Source organism: Morchella sextelata, assembly GCF_020137385.1.
Source record: "Morchella sextelata strain SCLS chromosome Unknown scls_7, whole genome shotgun sequence".
Lineage (NCBI taxonomy): Eukaryota > Fungi > Ascomycota > Pezizomycetes > Pezizales > Morchellaceae > Morchella > Morchella sextelata.
Window position 1 is genome coordinate 851623 of NW_025408622.1, and position 25206 is coordinate 876828.

General features: G+C 47.4%; 7 protein-coding genes across 7 annotated transcripts; 2 read left to right on the plus strand and 5 right to left on the minus strand.

The window, feature by feature from the left end:
* Nucleotides 1–105: 105 nt before the first annotated feature.
* H6S33_011914 (uncharacterized protein) lies at nucleotides 106–1009 on the minus strand (the record flags this gene model as incomplete). Its single annotated transcript, XM_044843268.1, has 4 exons — nucleotides 106–561; nucleotides 634–688; nucleotides 813–884; nucleotides 966–1009. The coding sequence occupies 4 exons, from the start codon at nucleotides 1007–1009 to the stop codon at nucleotides 106–108; spliced, it is 627 nt and encodes a 208-aa protein (XP_044695582.1).
* Nucleotides 1010–3422: 2413 nt separating this feature from the next.
* On the minus strand, nucleotides 3423–6325 carry H6S33_011915 (uncharacterized protein; the record flags this gene model as incomplete). The annotated part of the gene is made up of 9 exons (XM_044843269.1): nucleotides 3423–3521; nucleotides 3583–3770; nucleotides 3859–3902; nucleotides 3958–4162; nucleotides 4229–4401; nucleotides 4467–5370; nucleotides 5448–5589; nucleotides 5665–5835; nucleotides 5918–6325. The coding sequence occupies 9 exons, from the start codon at nucleotides 6323–6325 to the stop codon at nucleotides 3423–3425; spliced, it is 2334 nt and encodes a 777-aa protein (XP_044695583.1).
* A 5314-nt stretch (nucleotides 6326–11639) lies between these two features.
* H6S33_011916 (uncharacterized protein) lies at nucleotides 11640–12635 on the plus strand (the record flags this gene model as incomplete). Its single annotated transcript, XM_044843270.1, has 1 exon — nucleotides 11640–12635. One exon carries the CDS (start codon nucleotides 11640–11642, stop codon nucleotides 12633–12635), a length of 996 nt encoding a protein of 331 aa, XP_044695584.1.
* Nucleotides 12636–13002: 367 nt separating this feature from the next.
* Nucleotides 13003–16131, plus strand: H6S33_011917 (uncharacterized protein; the record flags this gene model as incomplete). The annotated part of the gene is made up of 9 exons (XM_044843271.1): nucleotides 13003–13019; nucleotides 13118–13160; nucleotides 13613–13776; nucleotides 13840–14494; nucleotides 14551–14680; nucleotides 14740–14799; nucleotides 14874–14974; nucleotides 15068–15416; nucleotides 15476–16131. 9 exons carry the CDS (start codon nucleotides 13003–13005, stop codon nucleotides 16129–16131), a joined length of 2175 nt encoding a protein of 724 aa, XP_044695585.1.
* A 1691-nt stretch (nucleotides 16132–17822) lies between these two features.
* H6S33_011918 (uncharacterized protein) lies at nucleotides 17823–18855 on the minus strand (the record flags this gene model as incomplete). The annotated part of the gene is made up of 3 exons (XM_044843272.1): nucleotides 17823–18597; nucleotides 18688–18767; nucleotides 18829–18855. 3 exons carry the CDS (start codon nucleotides 18853–18855, stop codon nucleotides 17823–17825), a joined length of 882 nt encoding a protein of 293 aa, XP_044695586.1.
* An 833-nt stretch (nucleotides 18856–19688) lies between these two features.
* Nucleotides 19689–21431, minus strand: H6S33_011919 (uncharacterized protein; the record flags this gene model as incomplete). The annotated part of the gene is made up of 4 exons (XM_044843273.1): nucleotides 19689–20866; nucleotides 20953–21139; nucleotides 21221–21325; nucleotides 21399–21431. The coding sequence occupies 4 exons, from the start codon at nucleotides 21429–21431 to the stop codon at nucleotides 19689–19691; spliced, it is 1503 nt and encodes a 500-aa protein (XP_044695587.1).
* A 762-nt stretch (nucleotides 21432–22193) lies between these two features.
* Nucleotides 22194–23011, minus strand: H6S33_011920 (uncharacterized protein; the record flags this gene model as incomplete). The annotated part of the gene is made up of 7 exons (XM_044843275.1): nucleotides 22194–22282; nucleotides 22379–22403; nucleotides 22566–22572; nucleotides 22638–22749; nucleotides 22810–22823; nucleotides 22876–22922; nucleotides 23009–23011. 7 exons carry the CDS (start codon nucleotides 23009–23011, stop codon nucleotides 22194–22196), a joined length of 297 nt encoding a protein of 98 aa, XP_044695588.1.
* Between the last annotated feature and the right edge of the window lie 2195 nt (nucleotides 23012–25206).

Here is a 25206-nt window from a genome sequence, read left to right on the forward strand (position 1 = left end):
AACCGATAAATCTGTGAAAATTCGTCAAAAGTGCATCCGCCCTCATCGTCCCTGGACTCGCTCCCAGAAATCTTTACGCGTCTCAATGTAGCGCATTTTCATTCCTTACCGGCAGTTTCGCAGCCATTGTAAGGTCTTTATAGCATGTTCGAGGAATGTCTCTGCATCGTCAAGCTTCCCTGAGTCTAGCAGCAGGGCGGCTGATCGTACGCTTTCCTTTAAACCTTCCTCGATAGGAATTAGATCAGAGACTGGTGGTAAGGATATCGAAACGTAGTTTTCTGATGATCGAACAATAGGTTGCACCGAACCGTGCATGTTCCCTAGCCCTAATACCGTGTGCTGAGAGTCTGAATAGCCAGCATGGTCTGAGTTAACACCCAATCCTCCATATGCATTCGTTGTAGACATTTGCCCAGGGTGATTCCCTAGGCTATCCACAGGACTCGAGCTTGAGTGTCGAGGTATATGATGGGTATGTTGTACCCTGTATTGCCTCGTAGTGGCAAGTGGTGGTTCAACAGGAACTCCCATGCTTTCTAAACTTATACCCGAGTTACGCTATTTATAGAATAAGCTTGAGATCCACAGATGCAAATCCTCAACAAAGGAGGAGGAGGAGTTGATGTTTACCGGTGTCTTTTTGAACCACTTCCACTCTTTGAATTTCTGTTTGTATGCTCGTTCGCTTTTTTTAACTTAGCATTCTGATCCTAAATATATAAGGTTTCGTGTGGGATTGGGAGAGTTGGTAGTGGGGCGGTGGTGGTGGTGCTAGTAGGGAGGTGCAAAAACTGTCTCTGTCTTCATACCTAGCAAGAAAATTATGTTGCTCGCGCATGACTAGTTGCATTTGGGATAACTTCATCCCCCGTACCATATATCTTTACATAAAATTGTCAGTTTCGAAATTCATTACATTAACCCCGCCTATTGAAAAGGACACGGAGGGGAAAGGCAGTTACAGCTCATGCATCCGTGTCTTCTCGCGTTCCCAAGCCTTAGTCATTATGGGATGATATCGGTGTCTGTGATAAACCTGCGGTGTCGGTCAGATAGAGTTTCGCTCTGGTTCCTCCAAGAATAACGGGATGAAGGCAGCTGCTGATGTTGCCGTTGTTATAAGAGATCTTGGGCAAGATATGACCTGCAATCTTTCAGCCTCGCCTTGAAATCGAACCCAAACCACCCCGGCACAGAGTTTAGTGCCAAAAGTGTGGTTGTACAAGGCTTCTCGACCATTGCTAAAATCATTGGAGGTTGGATGCGTCTGACCGCCACGTACTCGACAGTTTTCTCCACTTCAAGCTAATCTGCGAGACAATTTCAGCCAATGAGCTGACATATCTGCATGTATTATCGCCATTAACCGTTTTGAAAAAAGCAAAATGTATTGAGGCCTCGCTGACACAAAAGGAAATGGTCTAACTCAGCTGAGGCATCAGAACACGCAAAGCAGCAAGGCTTCTAAAAAAAGTGAACTTTCTTCCTACATATTAACCTGCACCCAGTAAATACTAGGTAGAGTACATAGATGATCCGAGAACCATCGAGGTGGGTTGAGGTTGTGATGGTGGGGGAGTAAATACTAGCTGCATATATCACACTTGTTAGTGATAGGTCCCATCAGCAGGCGGCCTAGTTATTGAACTTTATTTTTTCCCTTCTGCAGGTCTCGGAGCTACTGCAAGGCCAGAAGAACGGACCAGAGATCCAATCTATACATATGTACCGTATGTACCATCAGCGGTTGTATTGCACTGCAGAGAGCTTGGGTCTTTGCACTTTAATGGTTTTGCAAACCCAAGCTTTTGCGGGGGTGAGGACCAAGGGCTGCACAGAAGATTTGCGATGAGTCTGAGTCCTGTTGAGAAGATCGATGGAATGTGGAGGAGAGACAAAAATAAGATCTCAATAGCTTCTTGACTTACTTAGCTTACACGCCCAAAATAACAGGCTTAGGATGCATCCATCAATTGCCAGCTTCGATTGCGCTTTGTGCGGCCGCGCGGGCGGCTACTCACTCATGCTCGTGTATGTAAAGGTTCAGCCGTACACAGATGCTCGTAGGCCTTCGGCTGTGTATTTCTGGTTTCATGGGGATTGCCGTGTGCTGCCCTTTACCCAATAAATAAATGTACATTATGGCATGTCGTCAGTTGAATCCATCCCTAATCATCTATTGACAAAGAGAAGAAAAAAGAAAAGAAAAACATCGAAATTAATAAAGCAGGGAAAATACCATGGGTCATCGATGATAAGTCGAGCGTTTAATCATATCCGTAACGTGTCCACGAATAATATTGAATCCAAGGTAAACAACCCGGATATCATCATAACTCAGTTTACATAATATTTATGATATGTTCCCCTCAGGTTAATTTACCAGGCACGATCGTCAATCGCTACAATAACAGCAACGGTTGGCGAGTGATAACCTGTGACCCAAACGGGCCCCCCGCAGCTACAATATTAGGGCCAATCAAATGAATTATCGTATAGTCTATCAAGCTCCAATCTTAAGCTCTTTTACTCCTCAAGTACAGGGATACAATCTGTGGGGTTACTGTCCAAAAATACCAATGTTATCAGGTCATTTGGTACTAACGATATCTTGTTCATGAGATGTAGGTCCCCCGGTAGCCGACGGAGATAGATCTACCCAATTCCAAGGGCAGCCGCTCGTAAGCTCACGGGAAGGGCTGTAGAGCTGCCAACACATAATTGGTATATGGCACCGACATTGGTCAGAAGAGTAATACAGATTTCTGCTGATAATTTCTTGTGCTAGAACAGCTCATCTTTAGTGCTTCACATACAGTAGACGTTTGAATCGCTAAGCGAGCTGAAAAGCTTAGAGTTTGTGGATAAAGCTAAAAAAGAAGGTAGGAGGTACTTGAATTTCGGTACTTATCCTATAAATATTAATCCTTGCGAGGACTTCCAACTCATATTCTATCTCCATGTATGTATCTTCATAGCATAGCCTCCTTCAACTATTTTGGCATGCATCTATGCTTGAAGCTTTTCCACAGCTTCATGTGGGCGTTTTTTTTTTTGCACTGAGACTTTGTCAGGGTTAGGGATAGGCTGCGGGGCATCGTTCAATGGCGTTTTCCAGTTCTCTTCCCAGTCGCGTTTCTTTTTCTTTCTTTCGGGTTTGTGCTTTTAGGAGAGCGATAAGGTAAGTGATAAGGTCTTTTTTGTAATCATCCACTTCTTGGGTCCATTCAGGAGACTTTGCGAGATATAAATTTAGTTTTAATATTGCTAGCTATGAAAATGAGACAAAAGAGAGCTACACCAAAGTAGTTTGTTATGATATCTTTTAATGAGCCAGTGATAATCTACGAAGACCTTCTGCAGATGATCTCGATATAGCACCTTTGCTAACAAGGAACTTCGCAATTTAGTGTTTTCCATCAGGGGTCCGAAGCATTAGGGTCCACCTCATCGGTGTAGGGGAATTTCCGGGTTTGCTCTCCGCCCTGGTAAGTGCTGAAATCAGGAAACATTGGAGACTAAAGTCACGTCAGCCTTTCGTTAACGGGGCCGGGTCGGATGGTGGTGGGGTAAAAATACCATGTCTACTACTAAACATTTCGGTGTGGATGGGGCATCTTTTACAACAGCCGAGTTATCGACCCCGGGTGTAAATCTCACTTCTACTTGCTGAGAGGTAAATCGAGACGGATCTCCGAGGAGATAATTATGAGGTGAAAGGAAAACGCTGGACTGTGCGGTCGTGAATACCGTATTCGGGAGATCGCCTTGAAAGCAAAATAATATCGTCAGATTTTCTCGTATCTCCAGTAATGGTAGTTGTTTTTAGGATGTGAGTAAATATGAGAAGCTTACCGGTATGCGGAACATGGTGCATGCCCAAATTGAACCAAACAACTCTGTTTCCCGGTTAGAATTCTTGGCTTTCAGGCAGAGTTCAACAGGGCTAGTCACATGTCTTCTTGAGCCAACGATTCGCTATCAAAAAACTTCCCAAAGTTTACAAGTGGATCTCCAAGGTTCATTGAGTTCGCGGCGGCAGCAGAACGGGGTTCTGTGTCTTTCTGCTTGGTAACATAGAGATGGTGCGTTCCAAACTCGGCGGAATTGAGCAGATTTGACGAGTTTTGGATTGTAAGATGAATTGGGGTTCCAGAACCTGTTGTAATGGTATTCAAGTTAGAAGATATCGTTCGTGATTAGAAGATTGTTTTGCAATTGTTACCCGGGAGGATTCTGTAGCCAGGATATTCTCCATAGATGTTGGGCTCATCGGTGTTGACAACAACGTACATTGCAGCACCGTTCGTTGGCCAGTTGATTTTCCCATCATCCTCATTCTCAACAAAAGATCGCTCGAGACGCATAGTATTACGAGGAATGGGTGACCACACATAGCTTACGACAGATGTTAGTTTAAAAAGCAACAAATTGCCAAGGAAAAGAAGAAAAAAAAGGCTTACTCTACTGTATCGCTGACGATAGCGACCTTCTCAAAAGTATTTTTCACTCCAAGCACATCAATATCAGCCTTAAAATTCAAGACATGGTCGTGCATAGAGCCTGATATAGCATCATGAATCTTATAGCCATAATCCTCGTTATTGGCATAAAAAGCCGATTGTATATATCCAGATGCTCTGACCTTCACCTCAATGCTCCCGTCAAGGTAAAAGTTATAGTCAAAGTTATAATCGTAATTGCCAACTGTTGAAACGAATCGGAGTGTAAATACTGTATTCTTTGTGACGGTTATAAAATCGCGAGAAGTATGACGTTGGAGAGGATATCCCGCATCCTGCTCAAACAAGCAGATGCTGTCTTTATTGGTAAATGAATAGCCAGCTTCACTGTACGAGGTCTTGAGGAATGTTGAATAGGTTGGGCAATCGTATCCTGGTAATAGCTCAAACACGTAGGGGCCAAATCCGTAATAGCTATCCAGGTATGCCGTTCTGCTTTGCATGGGATCATTCCCGGCATAGTGCGCAATCGCTTCTTGGAGCCCAAGCTCATATATTATTCGCTTACCCTTGTACTTGATATTGTAGAGTGTTACCCCTAGATCTCGACTAAAGCCGGTATAAAACTCGAAATCCATCCATTTGACATAATTTTCATCTTTGTCGACACTGAATCTTTGACCTTCGGGCTGGATCGAGATTGGAGGCGCCCGTTCATCTAGCGGGATACTTTCTCCTGTGCTAGATCTTCCCGTGTGTGTCCAGTTTCCATCGACTTGTTTCGTAAGTTTGTTGAACCCGGGAGTTTCCCAAGCTTTGCGGAATTCATCAACTCCATCATATAGAATATTATCATAAAAGATATTGAGAAGTTTCCATTCTTCCGGTTTCCGACCAGTGATATCTATTTATTTTGAGTTGACGAATGAGGGGCTGAAACTTCCTTATATTCTCATGCATGAGTGGAGAGAGATCTCTTACCGGTTTTCAAGAAAAGGCCCTGTGGGAGGAGAGTCCCGCTATCATATCCACTTGTAGGATAGATCCCATATTGCGCCCAGACAATAGTCCTACCATCCTCTTGTTTAGGGTCCGATGCTATGATACGAGATGTGTTTAGGTCCTAAGCCCAGCCAATATCAGTTAGGAAATTTGTAAATAAAGTAGGTGCACCGCCAGGATTATAAAAGTAGCATACCGTCCCAAGAATAGCCATCGTGATATCAGAAATTTGCATCCCAATTGATTCGACCCATTGAAACAGGAGTGCGTAATCGGCAGCATAGACAGGTGATTTGCCATTGCCCTTGTTGTATATAAAGTTCAGAGGGTTGATAGTTGTTGCTTCCGAAACGGGAATAGGACCAACCTTGAGATTACAACAGTTAGCATGCGGCTACATGCAGATAAGTTCTTTCTAACAATCTCAATACATATCGATAAGTACTTACGATGTAGTCTTCAGTATATGGGTTTTCTGTGGCGCCATAGTAAAGTTCAACGCGCGCATACCGGACTGGAGCAGGACCGCCTTCCAAATAATTCAAAATATCTGTCTTGTTCGGAATCAAGAGCTCGGTAACCCCGACACGGTTATCCCAAGGGGTGAAGTTTGCATACACCGTCAAATTGAGCCCTTGAGCTGGAGCATGGAGCCATTCGAGAAGTGTAGCTGTCTCATTTCTCGAGAATGGAAGCCAAGGATTTGGTTTCGGTGCCTTTATTGCGGGATCTACCGGAATAGAACAATTACTTGCTTGTCGGCGGACACGACGATTGGGATTCGGGAGAATCGCAGATACAGTAAAGTCGCATACGATTGCGGCAAGGGCCAGAAGTCCTAGTGTGAGACGAACCATGATACTATAGCTAGCTAGCTAGGAGCGATTGATGGGACCTTGAGAAAGCTCCGCACGTTCTATACGAGCTATTATATACTCGCGGAGAGTATGTATAACTATGTTTCGGCTATGATTTTTTACCCGACTGAAAATCATCACGTTCCACAAAAGCACTGGGCGAAGACTGTCTCTGCAAAGTCCTCCTCCCAATGATACCTGCCGGTACATACTCTATGAGCGGCCAGGCACAAGGCTGAACACACCAATTCCGCGCGGGGACTTAAAATCTAGATTGACCGATCTATCGGAGCGGCTAACCGCTATTGATCAGGCGCCTTCCGTAAGACCAGCCTCGAGTCAGGATGAAATACAGCAAGACACCGGACAGCAACCTACACAGGCGACACGTACTCGTTTTAGAATTGCTACGACAACATGTACCTAGGTTTATTGAAAATAAGGGGGGGGGGGGGGGGGGGAAGACACGAGAGTGTAACGGCCACGCACAACCATACGAGAACTAGATCTACTGTCTACATGTAGCTATGTACATGTATCAAGCTTTTTAGCAGAAAGACTGGGGCGCAGCAAATCCGGTGCTGCTTTTTATAATTTGATGTAAGCACTGTAGGCTGTCATCGATTCCTTGACCATTGAAATCTCATATCAACATTATCGCACAAAGAGAGGATGCAAGGCTGATTTTACGTATATCAACGGTTATTTTACGTATATCAATGGTTCTGAACTACAAATCTACAATGTAATCATGGTTGCACGTAATTACATGTACATGTATGAATACATGTACTCTATATATATATATATGCATACATGTACATAAGTACATATATCGACTACGTTAACTCGAAGCGTGGATAACCCTACCAGTACATGTACGTTAGTGATGTAGTACTATGATGAATATGAATTCCCTATCCCCTACCTATATACTTCAGCTTGGTTTATAAAACCGCCTGATTATAGAGCAATTATTCTACTTCCTGGGCCAGCTCCAACCCGCCTGAGTATAGTATATACATGCACTACATGTATATACACACATGTATTGAGAATACGAGGAGGTGTATCAGCAATACGTATACATGTGATGATTTGCGTGCTTTCTTAGGGCGGTTTTTGTATCGCTCGAATTCGAGTATATGACCGGCGGTATCAATGATTCTTTTGGCGGAGCAAGTACTCTAGCTGGGAACTCCCGGTGATTATTAATTGTGGAGACACACATGCGTGTATGTATGTTTTTCTTTCAAAGATTTATATGTATACATATACATACATGTAGGTACATGTACTCTAGTTAGAACACTTTGGATAAGGCGCTGACGCGGATTCAGGGGATGAGCACATCAATGATGACCCAAAAAAAAAAAAAAAAAAATACTCCAAGGTTCTGATAGGTTGATTGCACCTTCTATCCTCATCATAATTTCACTTCTGTGCCTGGCGAGGAGCTTTAAGATGTGCCCTAAGTGCCGGTATCGAGTGCAACTCTAGAGTAGTGGGCCGTGCACGTCGACGGAAAAGCCTGGTGCAGCCAGTTAGAGTCATTCTTTGGTGCGACAAGAGAATCTATACCAGGGAGTCACTGTTCCTGGAATATGCACTTGATATTGAGTGTAAACTTAAAACTGCGATATGATGCCTGTATTTCTGCTATCGAGGGCGGGGGGTTTAGTGCAGTGCAAAATTGTATGGTAGTACCAAATATACACGTGTGGTGCTAACTCTAAATATACACATGTAGTGCTAGTTCCAAAAAACTCTATTTTTACCCACACACAGACATGTATTTTGCTTGTATGTACCCTAGAGTGTACTAACCCAGGATGTAGAGTAGGGAAGAAGTGTACGTCAGCAGGTGGTACCTAAGTCATGTTGTCTAGCGTTGCTCTAACTACATGTACATCATAATACGATAAATTTAAAGCTCCATAAAGTGTATATCTCAGAGTATTCTTCTTGCTCTTTTTTTTTACGTTCAAATTTAGGCATGAAGGATCTTGTACCGATTGGCGAGCTACCGGTATAAAGGCTGCGCCCAGCGACGTGCTCATCGGTTCACAGGCAAATATCCAATGCCCTTGTTTCTTGATCTTGTTGACGTCTTTGCACCATCCTACATATACATCACCTTGGCGATCTAGGATGTCAATTGAATTCCTTCATCCCCGAGTGGCGTATGCCATGTTCTTGTCATAATTTGAACTTCTCTACTACGAGGTATGTACCTACTTAGTGTTGTGGAAACTTTACCGACTTGATTTTAAAACTCACACCTATAGGTGTCCCAGAAAATGATTACACCATACACCAGCAGTGTACTTCATATATATACGAGGTCGACACTGGCCTCTAAACATTTAGATATACTTACTTACCCCGAAACACCGTCAATGTTATGGCCAAATCTTGGGATAGCCCGAGGCAGGGAGAACCGTCATCACCTGTGACCTTGTCTACTGGAACCTCCACTTTGTGCTGCTTCAATACGTGGAGCTTTGATTTAGGCATACATACCACACCATCATCAGTCTCTCATAGGCTTTTAAAATATGCCTCAGATACGGCTACGTCCTCGTAGCCGTAACACTTATCTTGGCGAATTACTTTCTACGTACATACACAGGCCTGGGTACAAGCGCTTGTGCCAAAAAATTTCTGGACCTGCGACGATAAATATCAATAGTACGTAAACGATCGGACAGAGTCAACTCATCTGCACAATCATCTCAGCGAGTGACTAGGCATGATTATCCAAAGACCTGGAGTTATGTGTGTCAAGTACATGGGTCTGGAAGCCTTCTGTTTACATCTCGATTTCTCCCCAGAATTTGTTATTTACGATTCAGCTGACGTACTATCTCAAGATTAAGGCTTTGGACCTTTACGATAAAGGATAATTTAAGCAGTCAGGGCTCTGATTTAGCTTCCTGGGCTGTTGGAAATACATGGGTCCTTGCTGATCTGACACCTGACCAGCCAGTGTGAATATACAGCGTGTGATAGCGCTTCGTAGAGTATGTGCCCCAGAATAAAACCTCTGCATGAGTCTGGATAATGAACTTCTCTCTGGCAATTTTAACCTAATAAACATGACCGTTTCGTGCACGATGGTGTTTAATCTCGTGGACGTGTGTATGAGTGTGTACTGATCTTCATTTATTAGGTCATTAAACGTCTAGGGCATCATAGGAACTTAAAGAAGGCGACCTATATTTCCTTCGGTCCTCCTATCGAGTGATTAACTATGAATGCAGCCTTGTTTCATATGTTGTTGGATGTTGATACTAACGCCATCACGTGTGTTTGTTTGTTCAACACTCAGGCAAACTTGCATAGAATACATACACCCATTTCCTGTGGGCTGCTTGACACAGGCACCAAAGAATAGAAAGTGATAGATGGATGGTTCGCAATCTCCAGCAAAACGACTTTTCGCCTCGCGGATTGACACCTTCGACTTCCACGGGTGTGTAAACATCACCTGTATCTTCATGCGCATTCTCATTGATGCCAACTTTGTTGCCTACCAGACTGCGCACATAGACAATTAGATTTTCCTTTATCTTTGTCTCTTCGATGCTTCCGATAACAGAAATACAACCTATAGTGTTCTCTGTAGACCGATCGACTCTGCCACCTCGATGCTTTGCTTCGCATCCCCGGTCATGGTACCCTATCTGTATCAACTTCGTCGTACAGACCCTTTATGGCATGCTCATTCGTGGGGAAGTCTATTCTGACTCATGAATCCAAAGTGTCGCCTTGAAAGCTCATGATTGGAGACCTCCCCCGAAACCAGCCTTGTTTTGCTCCTGCACGTGCCTGCTTAGCGGGTACGTCATGCAGTCAAACGTATCAAAGCATAAGGATCGATTATATGCATCTCTTAGTAGCAGCCCTTACGGCACTTTCTTGCTCTGATACGAGTATCTGGTCATTGGCAGCTGATCGTGAGCGGCACCTTGACACATGGCCAATCGAAAGGAAGGTCTTAGCGTGCTGATTATCATTGGCTGTATATCATTCCAGCATAGTTTCCGACATCTCGGATCCTTGAGGTGTGCTTTTATGACGATAATGACAGGGTGTGTGAAGAAATTGGGCTTGCAGGATACATATTATTATACATGCTTGATCCATATCACATGTGTGGTATTCCAGGGCTGAGCATTTACTCTAAAAGCTTCTGTGGGCATCGTTAATCAGGATACTTTACACGAGAATGCCTATAATTAGGTGTGACCCTGGCCCTATGGAAAATTGGTACGGAGTAACAGCTCGAATCATTATGTTAACGGGCAGGTTAAGGGTAATATTGTATTAGTTGGTGACAGGCACTCATTCGAACCTTCGGAAGCAGGAAGTCTTGGTAGCCAGAATAAAGAATTACCCCGAACTCCAGATCTACACTTACGGGTGTATTTTCCCAAATATACGGACCTCCGACGGAGCCAACCCCACCAATTGAGACCTGGAGACTGCGGGGATGGGGCATATACCGTTGTTATCGATAGTGATCTACTACCTAGCAAGTCGGGAGTTCTAAGTTATAAGTAATCGAGAATCGCTGCAAGTGTGGCCAGGATACCCGAGTGCGAATCCATGAAGCTATACTTTTGCAGTTACGCATGAATACCAAACTATCGCAACCCCTCCCCAGGAAATCCCTACGAGCGTATAGAATCTTCAACCGCCGATAGCGACCTGAGTACTCAGCTGTAAAAAATTGCTTTTCTTATGATAATATGTAGGTACATACATGTAGTAGAGACAGCAAGCAGTACAGTGCTCCGGGGTGCCAAGAAAAAAACAACCTTTCAAGACCTAGGCAATTCCTTGATAAGGCCAGATGAAGATTCGTTGGGAAGAGAACTAAAGGACAGATCGTCTTGGGAATGCTTTTCAATTATTTTTGGAGACCTCCTTAGGGTCAGGGTTATAATTGGCCATGCCGCGGTTAAGCGTATGTAGGTACATACTGTCGCAACTCGATATGCCGGGTTGCCAATATTCTAAGGATTTCGTACGGAATAGCAAAAAATCCGGGATAGCAAATTGATTTTGCAGTGGGAAAAATAATATTCTTGGAGGATCTCGTACGGGACAGCAAGGGATCCGGTGCATTGAGTTCCGGCATATCGAGTTGGGACTGTACATTGTACATGTGCATGTACCTACCCCTTTACGTCATGTATGAAAGGGCAACCTGAAAGTAAAAAAAAACATTATTCCCAACAGAACTATATACCGCTCCATTCCCGAATACCGAGTTCCGAGCACAAAAGCAAAATATATCTTTGTCCACATGCTTGCACGCCAATCTAGACATCTTACCTACAATTGCTTTTATTCCTTTAAACTATCACCAGCAATTCGTTCAGTCGCCTTCAAGATGCCTGACACCACAAAAGCAGATCCAAGTCCTGTTTTAACACTCCCCAGTGGACGAAGTCATCCTCTTTTCCTGTATGGAACTGCTTGGAAGGCAGACAAAACAACCCCTCTTGTTCAAGCAGCTCTCTCTCATGGATTCACTGGCATTGACACTGCTTGCCAGCCGAAACATTATCAGGAGCATCTGGTGGGCCAGGGCCTTTTCAATTATCTCCAGGAAAACTCCATAGTGGATCGTTCTAGCCTTTATATACAGACCAAATACACCCCTCCCAATGGGCAGGACCCAAGCAACACCCCCTACGACGCGACAGCTCCACTCAGCGCACAGGTCAAGCAATCAGTTGAGACTTCCTTGAAAAATCTCAACGTGGATTATATAGATTCGGTCCTACTACACTCACCATTGCAGACTTTGGAAGACACAATTAAGGCCTGGAAAAGCCTTGAACAGTTTGTCCCGCACAAAGTTCGTCATCTTGGGATCTCAAATTGCGGTTTTCCCATTCTCTCAGCACTCTACAGCAGCCCAGCCATAAATGTTAGGCCATCAATTGTACAGAACCGATTCCACGAAGCGACGGGATACGATACTCAGGTTTTGGCCTTTTGTAAGGAGCATGGGCTGGTCTATCAGAGCTTCTGGACCTTGACGGCGAACCCAGGACTGCTGAGGTCTAAATTGGTTAATGGGTTCGCTGAAGTGAGAGGTTGGACAAAAGAGCAGGCGTTGTATGCACTTGTTTTGTCTCTTGGGAGGGAATGGGAGAATGGTGGAGGAGTATCAATAATGAACGGAACCACCAATGAGGAAACAATGAAGAGCGATCTGAAAGTTTTGGAGGGAATGGGTGGTGTTCCAGATGGCATCGTGGAAGAATTTGTCAAGTTGTTGAGGGCACAATAGTTGCTTTTCTTGAGAATATCCATATTGCTTTCCTACTGTTGTATTGTGCCGTCCATAGGCATGGGAGATAGCAATTACAACGGGTGAAACTGTGTTCAAAAAAAAAAAACACGACTGCCTGAAGATGATATACATCTTGTCTCGCCTTCACGGATAGATAGCTTTCCTATATGTGGCATTAGTTTCTGTGGTGGAGACGGATAATGTTATGAAATAATTCCAAAAGAATTTATCAACTGTTTGATTCTCTGACAATGCAGTCGGCCGGCCGGGCTATTAACGAAGTTTATTCTGGTAATTGCTACATGAGGACCGGGCACGTTGGCAGTCAGTTTAAGGACCTCTTAGGCTACCACAAGAACTATTCATGGTGCTTTTAAAATTGTCAGTTTCTGTTTGATTGTTGGCCTGTTCAATTGCTAGGGGCGTTGGACAACAATTTAACTGACAATCAGTAAACACCAAAACGCCCGATTTTACAGACTTTCAAATACAGAAAACACAAGTGGTACGGGATCGATAAATGTACGGAACGACGAAAGTAGCGCTTGATTGAGTCAAAATTACATGCATGTAGCTACATGTAGTAGGTACATGTATGTACATGTACTCTACGTAATAATCTGAGTTTAGTTGGGTAGATGTATGTACTCTACTTTTTCCGGCCCTGCATGCATAACCGAGAGTGGGGAGCCGGCCGTATGCAAGACGGGAACGGTTTCAGAGGACAGAAGCCCCAAAACCTAAGAACTTGCAGCGGGGGCTGAGAAATACATCCTGCGGGCTAATAGCAAAGAGGTTGACTCCAAGAGAGTAGTAGTCTCTCTAGGAGCTTCTTTTAGATGACCTTTGAAAAGTTACATACTCCATCCGCATGCTTAAGGGGTACCTGGGGCCCGCGACGACATCTCCAATTGCGTTCTTCCATCCGAGTACGCCAACACACGCCTAGCCATTATAGTTGCTGGAAATATCAGCGAGCATTCCATGCCATCGAGTCTCAATTATCCCACAAAACACGGGTGTACAACAACAACCAGCACTCGACGCTTCCAATTCAAACCTATTCTGGAAAGTCTGCCGGAAGTGAGATGTACCGTGCCGTTTCGGCCGGCCGCCTAACGGGGATCTTCTGTGACATGTAAACCATGCCTGGGTCACCCTAGTGAAGGTCATCTAGCTGACGTGGAGAAATAAACTTTAGAGAGGACTCTAAGAGATATGTCAAAGGTTATCCTGATGCCAGTCACAGGATCTTTGAGTGCAAAGAAGAAGCATTCAGATGGATGGAATACATGAAAAGAAGCAAAATCGACAAGGAGAATGCAAGATTGAGAGAACGTTTCGGGGAGGATTGTACGGAGCAAGAAGAATGGGAGAAGAATGGCATTGAGTCGTATGAAGCCTACAGAGATGCCGAAAATCCAGGGAATATCGAGGATTCCGTCGAGTTACCTCTAGACAAACTGTCTGAGGACCAAAAATACATACTCGATCTCGTTTTGGAAGGCCATCATGTTTTCTATACGGGTCCAGCTGGATCAGGAAAATCTCTGCTCCTGAAGCATATAAAATATCATCTCTGGAAAGAAAAAAAACGATATGACATCACTGCACCCACTGGTGCCGCAGCTGTTCTCATAAATGGACGAACAATACATTCATGGAGTGGTTTAGGAAAAGGCGACAAAGGTCTTAACGATTATATCATCAAAGTATGGAAGGAGATACGGATGACATCGGGGGAATCGTATGAGTCAACATCTAAACGTTCAAAGAAAAATCAAAATTTGGGAGGTAGATCAGTGGTAGGCATCTGGCGTGAAATAGATGTGTTGATTATAGATGAAGTTTCTATGGTACCTTAACTGCTCTAAACGCATGAAAGGGAGAGATATACTGATTTGACCACTAGTTGTCACCTGACTTATTCGAAAAATTGGATAAAATTGCAAGAATTTGTCGTTTCCATAACCCCATGGATCTTCTCGAAAGTATTGCTACTAATGGCTTAGACGAGACTTTAAATACGATTCCGGCCTTCGGTCTGTACTCTGATGGAATTGAGAAGAAGGCATAAAGCTCATTATCGGTGTGAAATTAGGTGGTGTACAGCTTGTTATATGTGGCGACTTTTTCCAGCTCCCACCAGTTGACGTCGAAAGTAACAAAACCTGTTATAAGTGCGGTAATATACACATACACTCTAAATATTGATAAATGCTAATAATTTGTTAGGCGAATCTGTTATTCCAATCAAAGACCGAAAATACCTCCGTGAGGATCATAAACGCACCACCAAGGAAGTATCACATCTTGAACACATTCATTCAATGAATGTAAGCCCAATCGGATGGACGATCTGTACACGAACACACCGGAGGATTCAATGTGGACACCTCTGGAATGAAACTGTGAGATACTGCTTTCAGACACAAACATGGTCGCAAATTAATTTCCGCTATGCGTTTCTGACGAAAGTGTATCGACAAAATGATCAAAAATGGATTGACATGCTTTCGAGGATTAAGACCGGGGATGTGACAGATGAGATTCTAGACCACTTAGTATCTTTAAACAGGCCTTTAAAACCGACCGAAAACGGTATTGTACCGACCAGGCTATATTCCTACCGCAGAGATGTTGAACGAGAAAACCAGGAGGAATTCAACAAATTAAAGTCAAAAGTTTGGGGATTTGCTGCGGTTGATAAAGGGTTTTCGGAAGCCCTTGATAAATCTTGGAGTTGGGAATTATCAAAACCAGAGTTGGAAGCACAGCGTAAAGGCCCTCTACCAAACTATTTTGTCTCATGGCTACTCACTCATGCTTGGAATAAGCCTTCTTCAATAACCTACCGGTGACGGAAAAGCTCAGCCTTAGACACGGCGCGCAGGTGATGCTTCTCTCAAATATCGACTTCAACTCCGGGCTTGTCAACGGTTCTCGTGGCGTTGTAACCGGCTTCGCTGCCTACACTCGAGATCGACTTCTTGAAGGGATTCAAGACGATGTGAAAAAGGAGCTTTCCGATTACTTCAAAGAGACAACTAACGATAATAAAACCGTCTTTATACCATTGGTAACTTTCCGTGCAACTAACACATGCCGCCCTATCTTCCCGGTCGTCTGGAAAGAGGCATTCTCACAATGGCTCAGCCCCACCGTGAAAACAAACACCTTATCTCTAAGCAGGAAACAGATCCCGCTTGGGCTAGCGTGGGCAACGACAATCCACAAGAGTCAGGGGAGTACGTTTGACTTTGCGTCTGTACAGGTTGCCGGTGCATTCGACCCCGGGCAGGCCTATGTTGGGTTGAGTCGGTGCAGGTCAACAAGTGATATGCAGGTTCTGGGGAATAGGTATAGCCTGCAAAGAGCGTTTATGCAGAACAAGAGCGCCTCGAAGTTCTACGATTACATGAAGGAGAAAGCAGAGAAACAGCGAGCAGAGAGGCGGCGGGCAGAAAAAGGAAAAGAAAGGGCCCACGAATAGAGTTTTTTTTTGGGGGGGGGTGTTTTTTTTTCTTCTTTATGAATAGTTTTGGACAAGTGTTGGAGTTATTTCGGTTATATATATACTGTTGAAGTTATGGATACACGAGTATGAGGTATAAACAGGCCATGATGTATTGGAGGCCAGATGGCAGGGTGGTGGTGCAAACGTTCAAATTGTTTCAGTGGGGGAAATGTCGTACATGTCATGGTATCTGATAAGACCACACAGTACTGTCACAAAGCATTCCTGGTGCAACATATATGATTGCCAGGAACCGTTACTGCCCCCACAATACCACTACCAAGGTTACGTGTAGGACATCAAAACGTACTCGTGGCCGGTCCTCCCGCGTAACCGTCGTTTCTGCCCCCGCACTCTTCACTGATATCCGTGACCCGGACCTACATAGACAAGGCATTTTGCTGTAACAATGGACCGGGTGAACGTAAGCTAAGCTCAGTATAGGTTTCAGGCTTAAACTGAATCACCAGGAATCACTCAACTCAACCACCCCTGGACCTCTCCGGATGCATAATCACAACACATCACTCGCATCACTCACTCCACTAGCACCCACATTACCAAGGCCCACTACTCTACTAGTAACACCCACAACCGCACTTTTGACGTTCCCGGACTGGACTGGACTGACCACCGAGATACGATTTACGCCCATATGCAGAGCCAGTCCAAGTCCAGTCCGGGGGCGTAGGGGGGGGGGGGGGGGGGGGGAGAGAGAGGGGAGAAAAAAAAAAAAAAAACTACGAGTACGAGAAATCCACCATCCCCCCCGTATTTGTATGTGCCAAGTCCCGGACCAAGGGCGAATTGGCGTATCAAACTTTTGACGGATTCGTGCAGATACACACACCTTGTCCCACCCGGGAGTAAGATTTAACGAAGCGGGGGGGATAGTGGAATTATCCGAGAATTGACGGTAGTGCTCGCCCGCTCGCAACAGCCAAAAAAAAAAAAATACTCATAACCGCTTCAATTCAGCACCCCCACCCCCACCCCCACCCCCACCGCCCCCCCCACTGCCTACCTACCTAGCTACTGCCTAGCTAGCTACCTACTAAAGCCACTCCCACCACCACCACCACCACCACAAAAGAAAAGCTCAAGAGAGAGAGAGAGAGAGAGAGAATCTCCAATTTATTAGCCCAGCCCAGCCACACCGCACCGCACCCACCCCAACCGCCGCCGCCGCGCCCTCCACAGAACTAAAGGAAAGAAGATCGATACACAGAACGCAGAACGCAAAACCAAACCAAACCACGAAAAGAGGAAAGAAAAAACCGCGCACCAACCTACCAAGGGCCCCCCCCCCCCCAGTTCTAGATAGAATCGAAGAAGATGGGAAAAGAACAGAAAAGGAGATGCATATAACAAGAAAAGAGAGATAGCCAGCCAGCTAGCTAATGTAGCTAGCTAGTAGTGATAGTAGTAGTAGTGGTAGTAGTAGTAGTAGTAATTGCAGTAATCATTGTCAGCTACAGAGCACAAAGGTTGCTACAAAGCAGTAGTAGTAGTAGTAGTAGTAGTAGTAGTAGTATAAACGGTTATTGCGCCCTCCCCCCTAGATCATTACTCCCCCGCATCCAGCAGCCCCCGCAAAAAGGGGGCCGAAACACAAAGGAAACAAAAAAGGAAAAAAGAAAAAAGAAAAAAAAAGAAAGCAACCTACACTACTCCAGTATCCTCGCCAGGAGCACATACAGCAGGAGCACAATCGCCCCCACAAGCACCTTATGCCTCCTCATCCAAGTCTCGCCCACCCTGACGACGGCCTCCCCCGCCGCCGCCGTCGCCGCGCTCCCACTCGCCCCCGCAGCAACAACCCTCTTCCTCACGCCCCCAGCACCCGGCGCCACACTCCCGCCCTGCTCCCCCGCCGCCGCGGCCGCGCCCTCCTGCGGCCCCGACCCCAGCGCCGGCATCGCCATCCCCGTGTGCATATTGACCCTCTCAACCTTCATCCAGTCCCAGTTCTCGGCATCGACCTGCGGCCACTCGCTCCTGAAGCGCTTCCCCATATCGCCCCAGCCCACGCCGCGGCCCGTCGGCCCCGCGCTCGGCCCCGTGTTCGGCACGACGGCGCCCGAGGCGGGGTCCAGCACGCCGGAGCCGCCGCCGGTGCTGTTCCACCACCTTGTGCGGCGGGCGAGGATGCGGCGGTCGGCGGCGGAGGTGCTGATGGAGCCTGTTGTCATCTCCTCGCTGGTCATGAAGGAGAGGAGGCCGATGAGGATTGTGGACACCTCCCAGGCGGGGTTGAACGACTTTGGGTGGAAGTCGGAGATGGAGAGGCATAGGCGGGTCGAGGTCTGGAAGCGCCCGGAGGGGGTCATCATGCGGATGGCGGGCGGCTTGAAGGGGTAGTCGGGGGGGAAGACGAGGGTGCCCCAGTATTGGCCGTGCTCGTAGGGGGTGTCTTCGGGGCCTGTGATGATGAAGTGCCATCTGTGATGCGTGGGGGGGTGTATGGTTAGATATGGGGTACGGGAGTGGGGGGGAGGGGAGTGTTTTGGGGGGGGGGGGGGGGGGTCTTACTCGAGGATATTCGCCTCGCTGGGGTGCGCCTGGATGTAGGGCGGGGGGTTCTTCTGGATCGCGAGGTATTCGCGGGCAAGCTGTGGTGAGGGAGGTTAGATGCTGGTCTCATATAGGACTCGGGGGGGGGGGGGGCCTTACGCGGTTATTTGCAGCGCGGGTGGCCATGATCAACGGACGGGGGGGGGGGGATATGCTGTCTTGTGGCTTGTTCCTGTTCTGCTCTGTCTGCGGTTGTATGGCGGTGTAGATGGAACTGGGTCGTTGGGAGCTTCCCTTAGAAAGCGAGGGTCTGCGGTGTGTAGTCCGTCGGTCCTCGGTCGTCTAGGGCCTAAGTGATCTATCCGTTTCCCGGTTCTCGGGGGTTCGGTGTGGGTGCAGCGAGTGCAGCGGGTGCAGCGGGTGCAGCGGGTGCAGCGAGTACAGTGGTCCCTCCTGCTTCTGTCTGGGCGAGGGGTGGGGAGAAGACGGGCGGTAGGAAGCGAGAGAGCGGGCGAGAGCGAGAGAGCGAGAGAGCGAGGGCCGGTGTGGCCGAGTGTGTACTTAGCAGGCGAGGTGTGCGGGCGGGAAGAGAGACAGAGGCTGTGTGCGTGTGCGTGTGCGTGGCCCAGGCAGAACCAGGAGAGGCTTTGGCCTACACGAGGAAGTGGCGTGTCTTGGCGATCCTTCCCTGGACTTGGACACCATCGAGACGCTGCTTCTCCACGCGCAGAGAGGGACTAGAAATACCCACCGCACGCAGTCTCGGACACACGACTGGCTGGCTGGCTGGCTGACCGGGTCGAGCGCCAGTCCGGTCCAAAGAAGGCTCTATTCCTTTATTTCATGTTCACGGGCTTTTTTGGCTACAAACAAACCACAGAAGACAGCAACAGCAGCAGGCAAGAAAGAGAGAGGTAAAAGAAAAATCTACAGCAGAAAATATAGCCCTATTTTGCACAAGAACACACACAGCACACAGCACACAGCACACAGCACACAGCACACAGCACACACACAGCTTACAGAAAGCTCATCCCGATACCAAACTGTATCCCCTTCCTCGCCCTGTCCTCGGGCCTCTTCACAATCGGCAGGCAAAAGTTGAGCTCGAACCGCGCCACGGGGTGCGCATACACCAGCCCGAAGCCCGCGGCGATGCTCGGCAGCTCGCTTGTCAGCCGCTTGGCTGCCTGCGCAACGCTCCTGTTGACATCGCCGCCGGCCTCTCGGTCAATGCCCTGCAGCCCCACAAGTCTCCCGCCATTGACAAAGGCCTGCAGCCTCAGCGGCCTCTCGCGGCCCAGCTTTGGCAGCGGGAACAGCACCGACGCTCCGCCGGCGATGTAGGCGTCGCCGCCAACAGAGCCATCCCTGTCCTTGGGGCCCAACCCGCACTCCCTAAACCCTCTCACGTCCGTGGGGCCCCCGAGCTGGAAGCGATCGTTGATCCTCGAAGGCCTCGCAGGCGTCTTCTCGTCGCCCACCGAGGACGGCAGCGGGTACAGCAGCCCGCTCCTCAACCCCGCCGTGAACGAGATGCCAGTCCTCGGCTCCGTCACGGCACCCTGCGACTCAACCTCCACCTTCCCAAACGCCACATCACCGCCGAGGGGGCCTACTCCCGCAAGCTCCGTGGCCGCCTTGAAAAGGTATCCCCTGCTGGGTAGTAGCGCATTGTCCCGGCGGTCCCTCAAGAACGAGTAGCTCAGCGCGCTCTTGACACTGTCGCCTGCGTCGCTGCGAACAGTCGAGCTGGCGTTACTCCCCAGCCCCGTGACCTGCCGCCACACACCGCCGTAGCCGACTTCGTGTTCGCCCCACTTGATGGCGGCGCGGCCGCCCTTGAGGGCCTCTTCGTAGTTGGCATAGTGGTGGTGGCTGCGAGTGCTAGCGTATCCGCCGAGCTCGGCGATGATGCCCGGGTTTGCGAGGACCGGCGTGGTGAAGCTGAGGTCGTAGGCGGAGCGCGTGCGTGTTCCGATTGAGGCCGACCCATTGAGCGATTCGGCGCCGCCAAAGACGTTGCGGTAGGTGAGGTGGACGTAGCCCGTGCCCTCGGCATTGCCGATGTCGGTGCCGGTCTTGAGTAGGAGGCGGGACTTCTCGACGACGGTGAGGACAACGCTGAGGTCTGTGTGGTCGGGGGTTGAGGTCGGCTTCTTGTCGAGGTAGATGCTGATTGTGGGGTGGAAGATGCCTTTTTTTCACCGCTGTGTTAGCACCGCGGCACAATGGGCTCTAGAACTCCAATTGGGAGGTAGTAAAGTAGGTGGGTAGACATACCGAACCGGTGCAGAGTGTTGGTCCGTCCGTGGAGCTCCTCGAGTGCCGTAGCAAGCGTGTAGCTCTTTCCACTCTCACTGCTTAGTGCCGGCCTGATGACGCTCGCTAGGAAGCCACTCCTGGTGTTCTTTGCGCCCTCGATCCTGATTTCCGAGATGGAGACGGGCAGCGTCGAGTTCTCGTCTATCTAGACATCACAGCACATCAACCCCCATGAACCCCTCATTGTACGAGGGGAAAGTAAAAAAAAAAAAAAAAAAAATCATACCAGCCCAGCCAGCGTCCTCTGCGCTCTTTCATACTGCGCCCTCACACGGTCCCTGACGGCGTCCTCGCGGTCCTTGTCGGTGCTTGATTTGAGACGTGCGAAAACCTAGATCTCTCTCTCTCGCTTTTAGCCACAAAACAGCCCCCCCAATTGGGTGGCAGGGTGGGTGCAAACGTACATCGTCGTCCTCGGGGGTGTTGGGGGACGCCATTGTAGGTGTTTCCAAAGTTGTGTTTTGGTGGGGTGCGTTTCTATGGGATTGCAGTTGCGGTAGTGGGTGCGGGATGGAAGATTGCGGGATGGCGTTACCCGGCGGGGTGGTGTAGGGTTAGGTTTGGGGATGGTTAGTGCAGGGGGTGTTGCTGGGCGATCTTGCAATCGTGCGGTATAGGAACTGTTGTTGGAAATATGCGTTTTTTTGTTCCAAAGTATTTCTGGAAACTTGAAGGGCGTTGGACGATGGTTGTGGTTGTAGGTATTTCGGTTGGTGATTGTATCGCAATCACGAGATATCACTCGGTAACCCCTGATACCAAAGAAACCTTTTGTGATGGCAATACAAAGCTCCGCTTCCTTCATAGCCCAATGGGCACTTTTGGAACATATACACAGGTTGGACGTAGCAAGCAGATAAGCTACTGCCCTGTTACCACTAGGTTTCTCTCAGATGTGTAGTAAAGATTGAGAGGTTTTGTTGAAAGGGCCGGCCGGCTGACGTCGTTTTCGAGGAAAGAGATAACAGTCCGAGAGGCAGGGAAGCAGGTAGGATATGGCCGGGGCCGTAGGCCTTCATTATTGTGATGTGGGGGCTCAGTTAATTGAGATCGTTGACCCTTGGCCTCTTGGGGCTGAAAAATGTCAGAAGAGTGGCAAGTGGTTTCACACCTGTCGGGGGCCCTGAGGGTGCTTTGTCGTACATAGCATGCGATACGGGCATCGTTTGCTCCTTTGTGGAGTGGGAGGAGTATGGTGTTCAGGACGTGATGTATCGGGCAGCTTCTGCGTGGGGCGGGTAATGTGTAGCGGTGTAGGTCTCATTGTCAGACATTTCCACAATCCCTCCTTTAGTATTACCATTATCTATCTTGAATACTTGACCAATCGATCTTCACACTGTGACTCTTTCATGCCAACCTTTTTTCAAGTAACTATACTTACGGTGTAATTCGTTATGACGTGACGGCTAGCGCTTCCAGGTTACCAGTTTAACCCTACCCGGGGGCGCAGCAATTCGTTGATTGAATAGTTGGAAACGGTTTCCAATCGAGTGGCCCCATGTTGACCATGTGGAGCAGAAGGGGACACACCAACAGGAAGAACGGTGTTATGTTCCTCCGGTACTGACCAGCTGTCTGAAGACAAAATGACGAGTAAATCAGTCAACATGGGTTATTGGGGGGGGGGGGGGGTTCAATACTTTATGTAGAACGAGATCAGTAAGTAGAGCATAGAGAGAAAGTATCCCCTCCCTTGTTTCTTCTTTATATGCAAAGATCGATTGTTCTGAACAATTGGTGGGTCGCTGCCTTCTTGGGCGTTGATCAGCTATAGAGCTAGGCTCCCAGGCGCGAGATAGTGTACCCCCATACCTCTACCTTGAATCCTACCAAGAGTTGATCAGTACTCGCTCCTTGTTTGGTTTGAAGTATACATACATCAGCCGAAGGTTTAAGTATACATGATGGCCACGGGAGGCAGACGCCTAAACTTGAAGATTACATGTACTTCCTCGTGTACAAGGCTGTATGTACCGAGACCCAATTCACGGAGGTCTCGCTGAAACGGTACCATATGGAGACCTGTACAACTGAATGCTACATGTACATGTAGTGCTAGTGTACCACGAAGCTTGATCCAGACTAGATTCGTAACCTTTCATATTTTAGTCTAGTCTCCTAGTCGAACTAGCTCAAGCTAGCTCTCCACATAAGACCATAAACTTCAAGTTACATGTACCTGTACTTGTAAGTACATCCTTGTATCTGGGTCAGCTGCATGTAGTGGTCACCCATCGGATGACTAGGAGAAAAGGGCGCCACTTTATCACATTCACTTCTTTCTCGAAGACCACCGTTCATTCAACGCCTATTAGTTCCCTACTCACTCCGGAAGCTCTTGAGGCAAGGACGGATAGTGACCTCGAGGCTCCTTGTCCCTTTGGACCACTGTCCTTGTGTGTCCTCGAGGCAAGGACACAAGGACGCTCGTCCTCGTGGCCACACTACTCGCAATTCGAGTAAATCCGCAGGTCATGAGCCAAGGGAGGTGTTTATACAGCCTTTCAGTCATCCTCCAGCACACTCCAAGAGTTAATTCAGGATTTCTCAAACTCTATGCGTGTTGAATATGACATGAAGTGAGTTCATGGGATGGTTTAAATCGGTTCGTCTCACTCGTAAAGACTCGGACCCGTCTATTAGCTCGAGCCCAGGGATAATTCTCGACTATCCCTTAAGCTGTCGCGAAAATGCTGACCCACCCAAAATTTGGTGTGGCTTTACTAATAGATCTCGTTATCTCTCTTATCAAATAATAGATCTCTCATACAAATCTAATTCCTCTGTTATAGGGGGGTCAGCATCGACAGCTTAGGGGATAATACGCAGTTAATATACCTATATACTGGATTGAGGCTAGCTACGTCCTCGATAGACTGTGCTATTTACTTGAGTAAATGCCTGTTTTTGCTCCCCCAGAAACACCTATTGTCCTCCTCGAGGACAGACAAAGACGAAGGTCAATAAGGACGAGGCACCTCGAGGATACTCTCAAGCCTCGCCTCGAGCGTTCTCGTGGACCACACTGATTGCGAAGAAGAAGCATAAAGTCTAGTTCCTAAAATCGGCCTAAGAATATGTTCCGGTTCCCATCTTCATCTTCCTCATAGACGATCACTCGCTAGGCTTGGAAGCCGAGACATACGATACAGAAAGAAATCATTCCCTATAACAGATAAAGCTTATACATCCGGTCTCAAATCCAATTTATAACACAAGTTGTTTAACATCCTTCATGCCCCTGGTTATTCCAATATGGATCTTTGTTGTTACCAATTAAACAATTTCCATGTTTACAGTAACACACGCACTACAAACGCGCATATCAATCGCGCCAACTCAGGCCAATTATCACACAATATATAAATATCGCCGGCTCAACCTACTCAAAACCGGCTCCGGCTGCAGTATAAATAACCGTGACCCCCTTCGTAAACGAATACCAGAACCAAGGGGGGCCATGCTTCCTGCTCGGATCCTTCCTTCCGTATGTGCAACCTGAAGTCGGCAGGATCAGCCCCAATATATTAAAGTTTTGACATGGCAGCGGAACAGCGAAGCACCCGGCTGAATGCCTTCTAAATTATGAGCCACGTTTGTATGAAGGAAAGGCCTTTAGGATATGTATTATCATGATATAATATGCCGGGTGTTTAGTAGGTATGCATGCTCAAGGCCTTCCTAACGATGATCCATGCATTTGGCCGCTAATTGATTGATTCGTTATTGGCTCCACATGACATTATGTACTGATATTCGTGGTCAATCGTGGTGAATAATTATATGAAGCTAGATACTTGGCTTGGTTTGTTTTGTGAGGCCAATTGATGACTAGCAGATCGATACATAGCTAGTCATTCGCAATTAATAGTTCTGAAGTTGAGAAAGAAGAGGAGTACGTTGGCATTGAGATTACCATGTCTTATGATGATAATTTTAGATTAACCAACAGTGAAATTGGGCTATAAAACGGCTTTGCACAGGGGCCTCACGATGAGAAAATAATTGGTTTTTGCATTTCCAAGTCAGACAAACTGCAATGGCGTTTGGAAAGCGGGAGTCGGATTAGGTTTACGGCTCAACCGCAACCGCAACCGCAACCGATACACCATTTTCGCCATAGAAATGACTCAGTATCGGAAAGACAGCAGAGTACAAAAATCAAGCTTTTTCCCTAGCATGGTTCAATCGTTTCCATTCATCTCAATC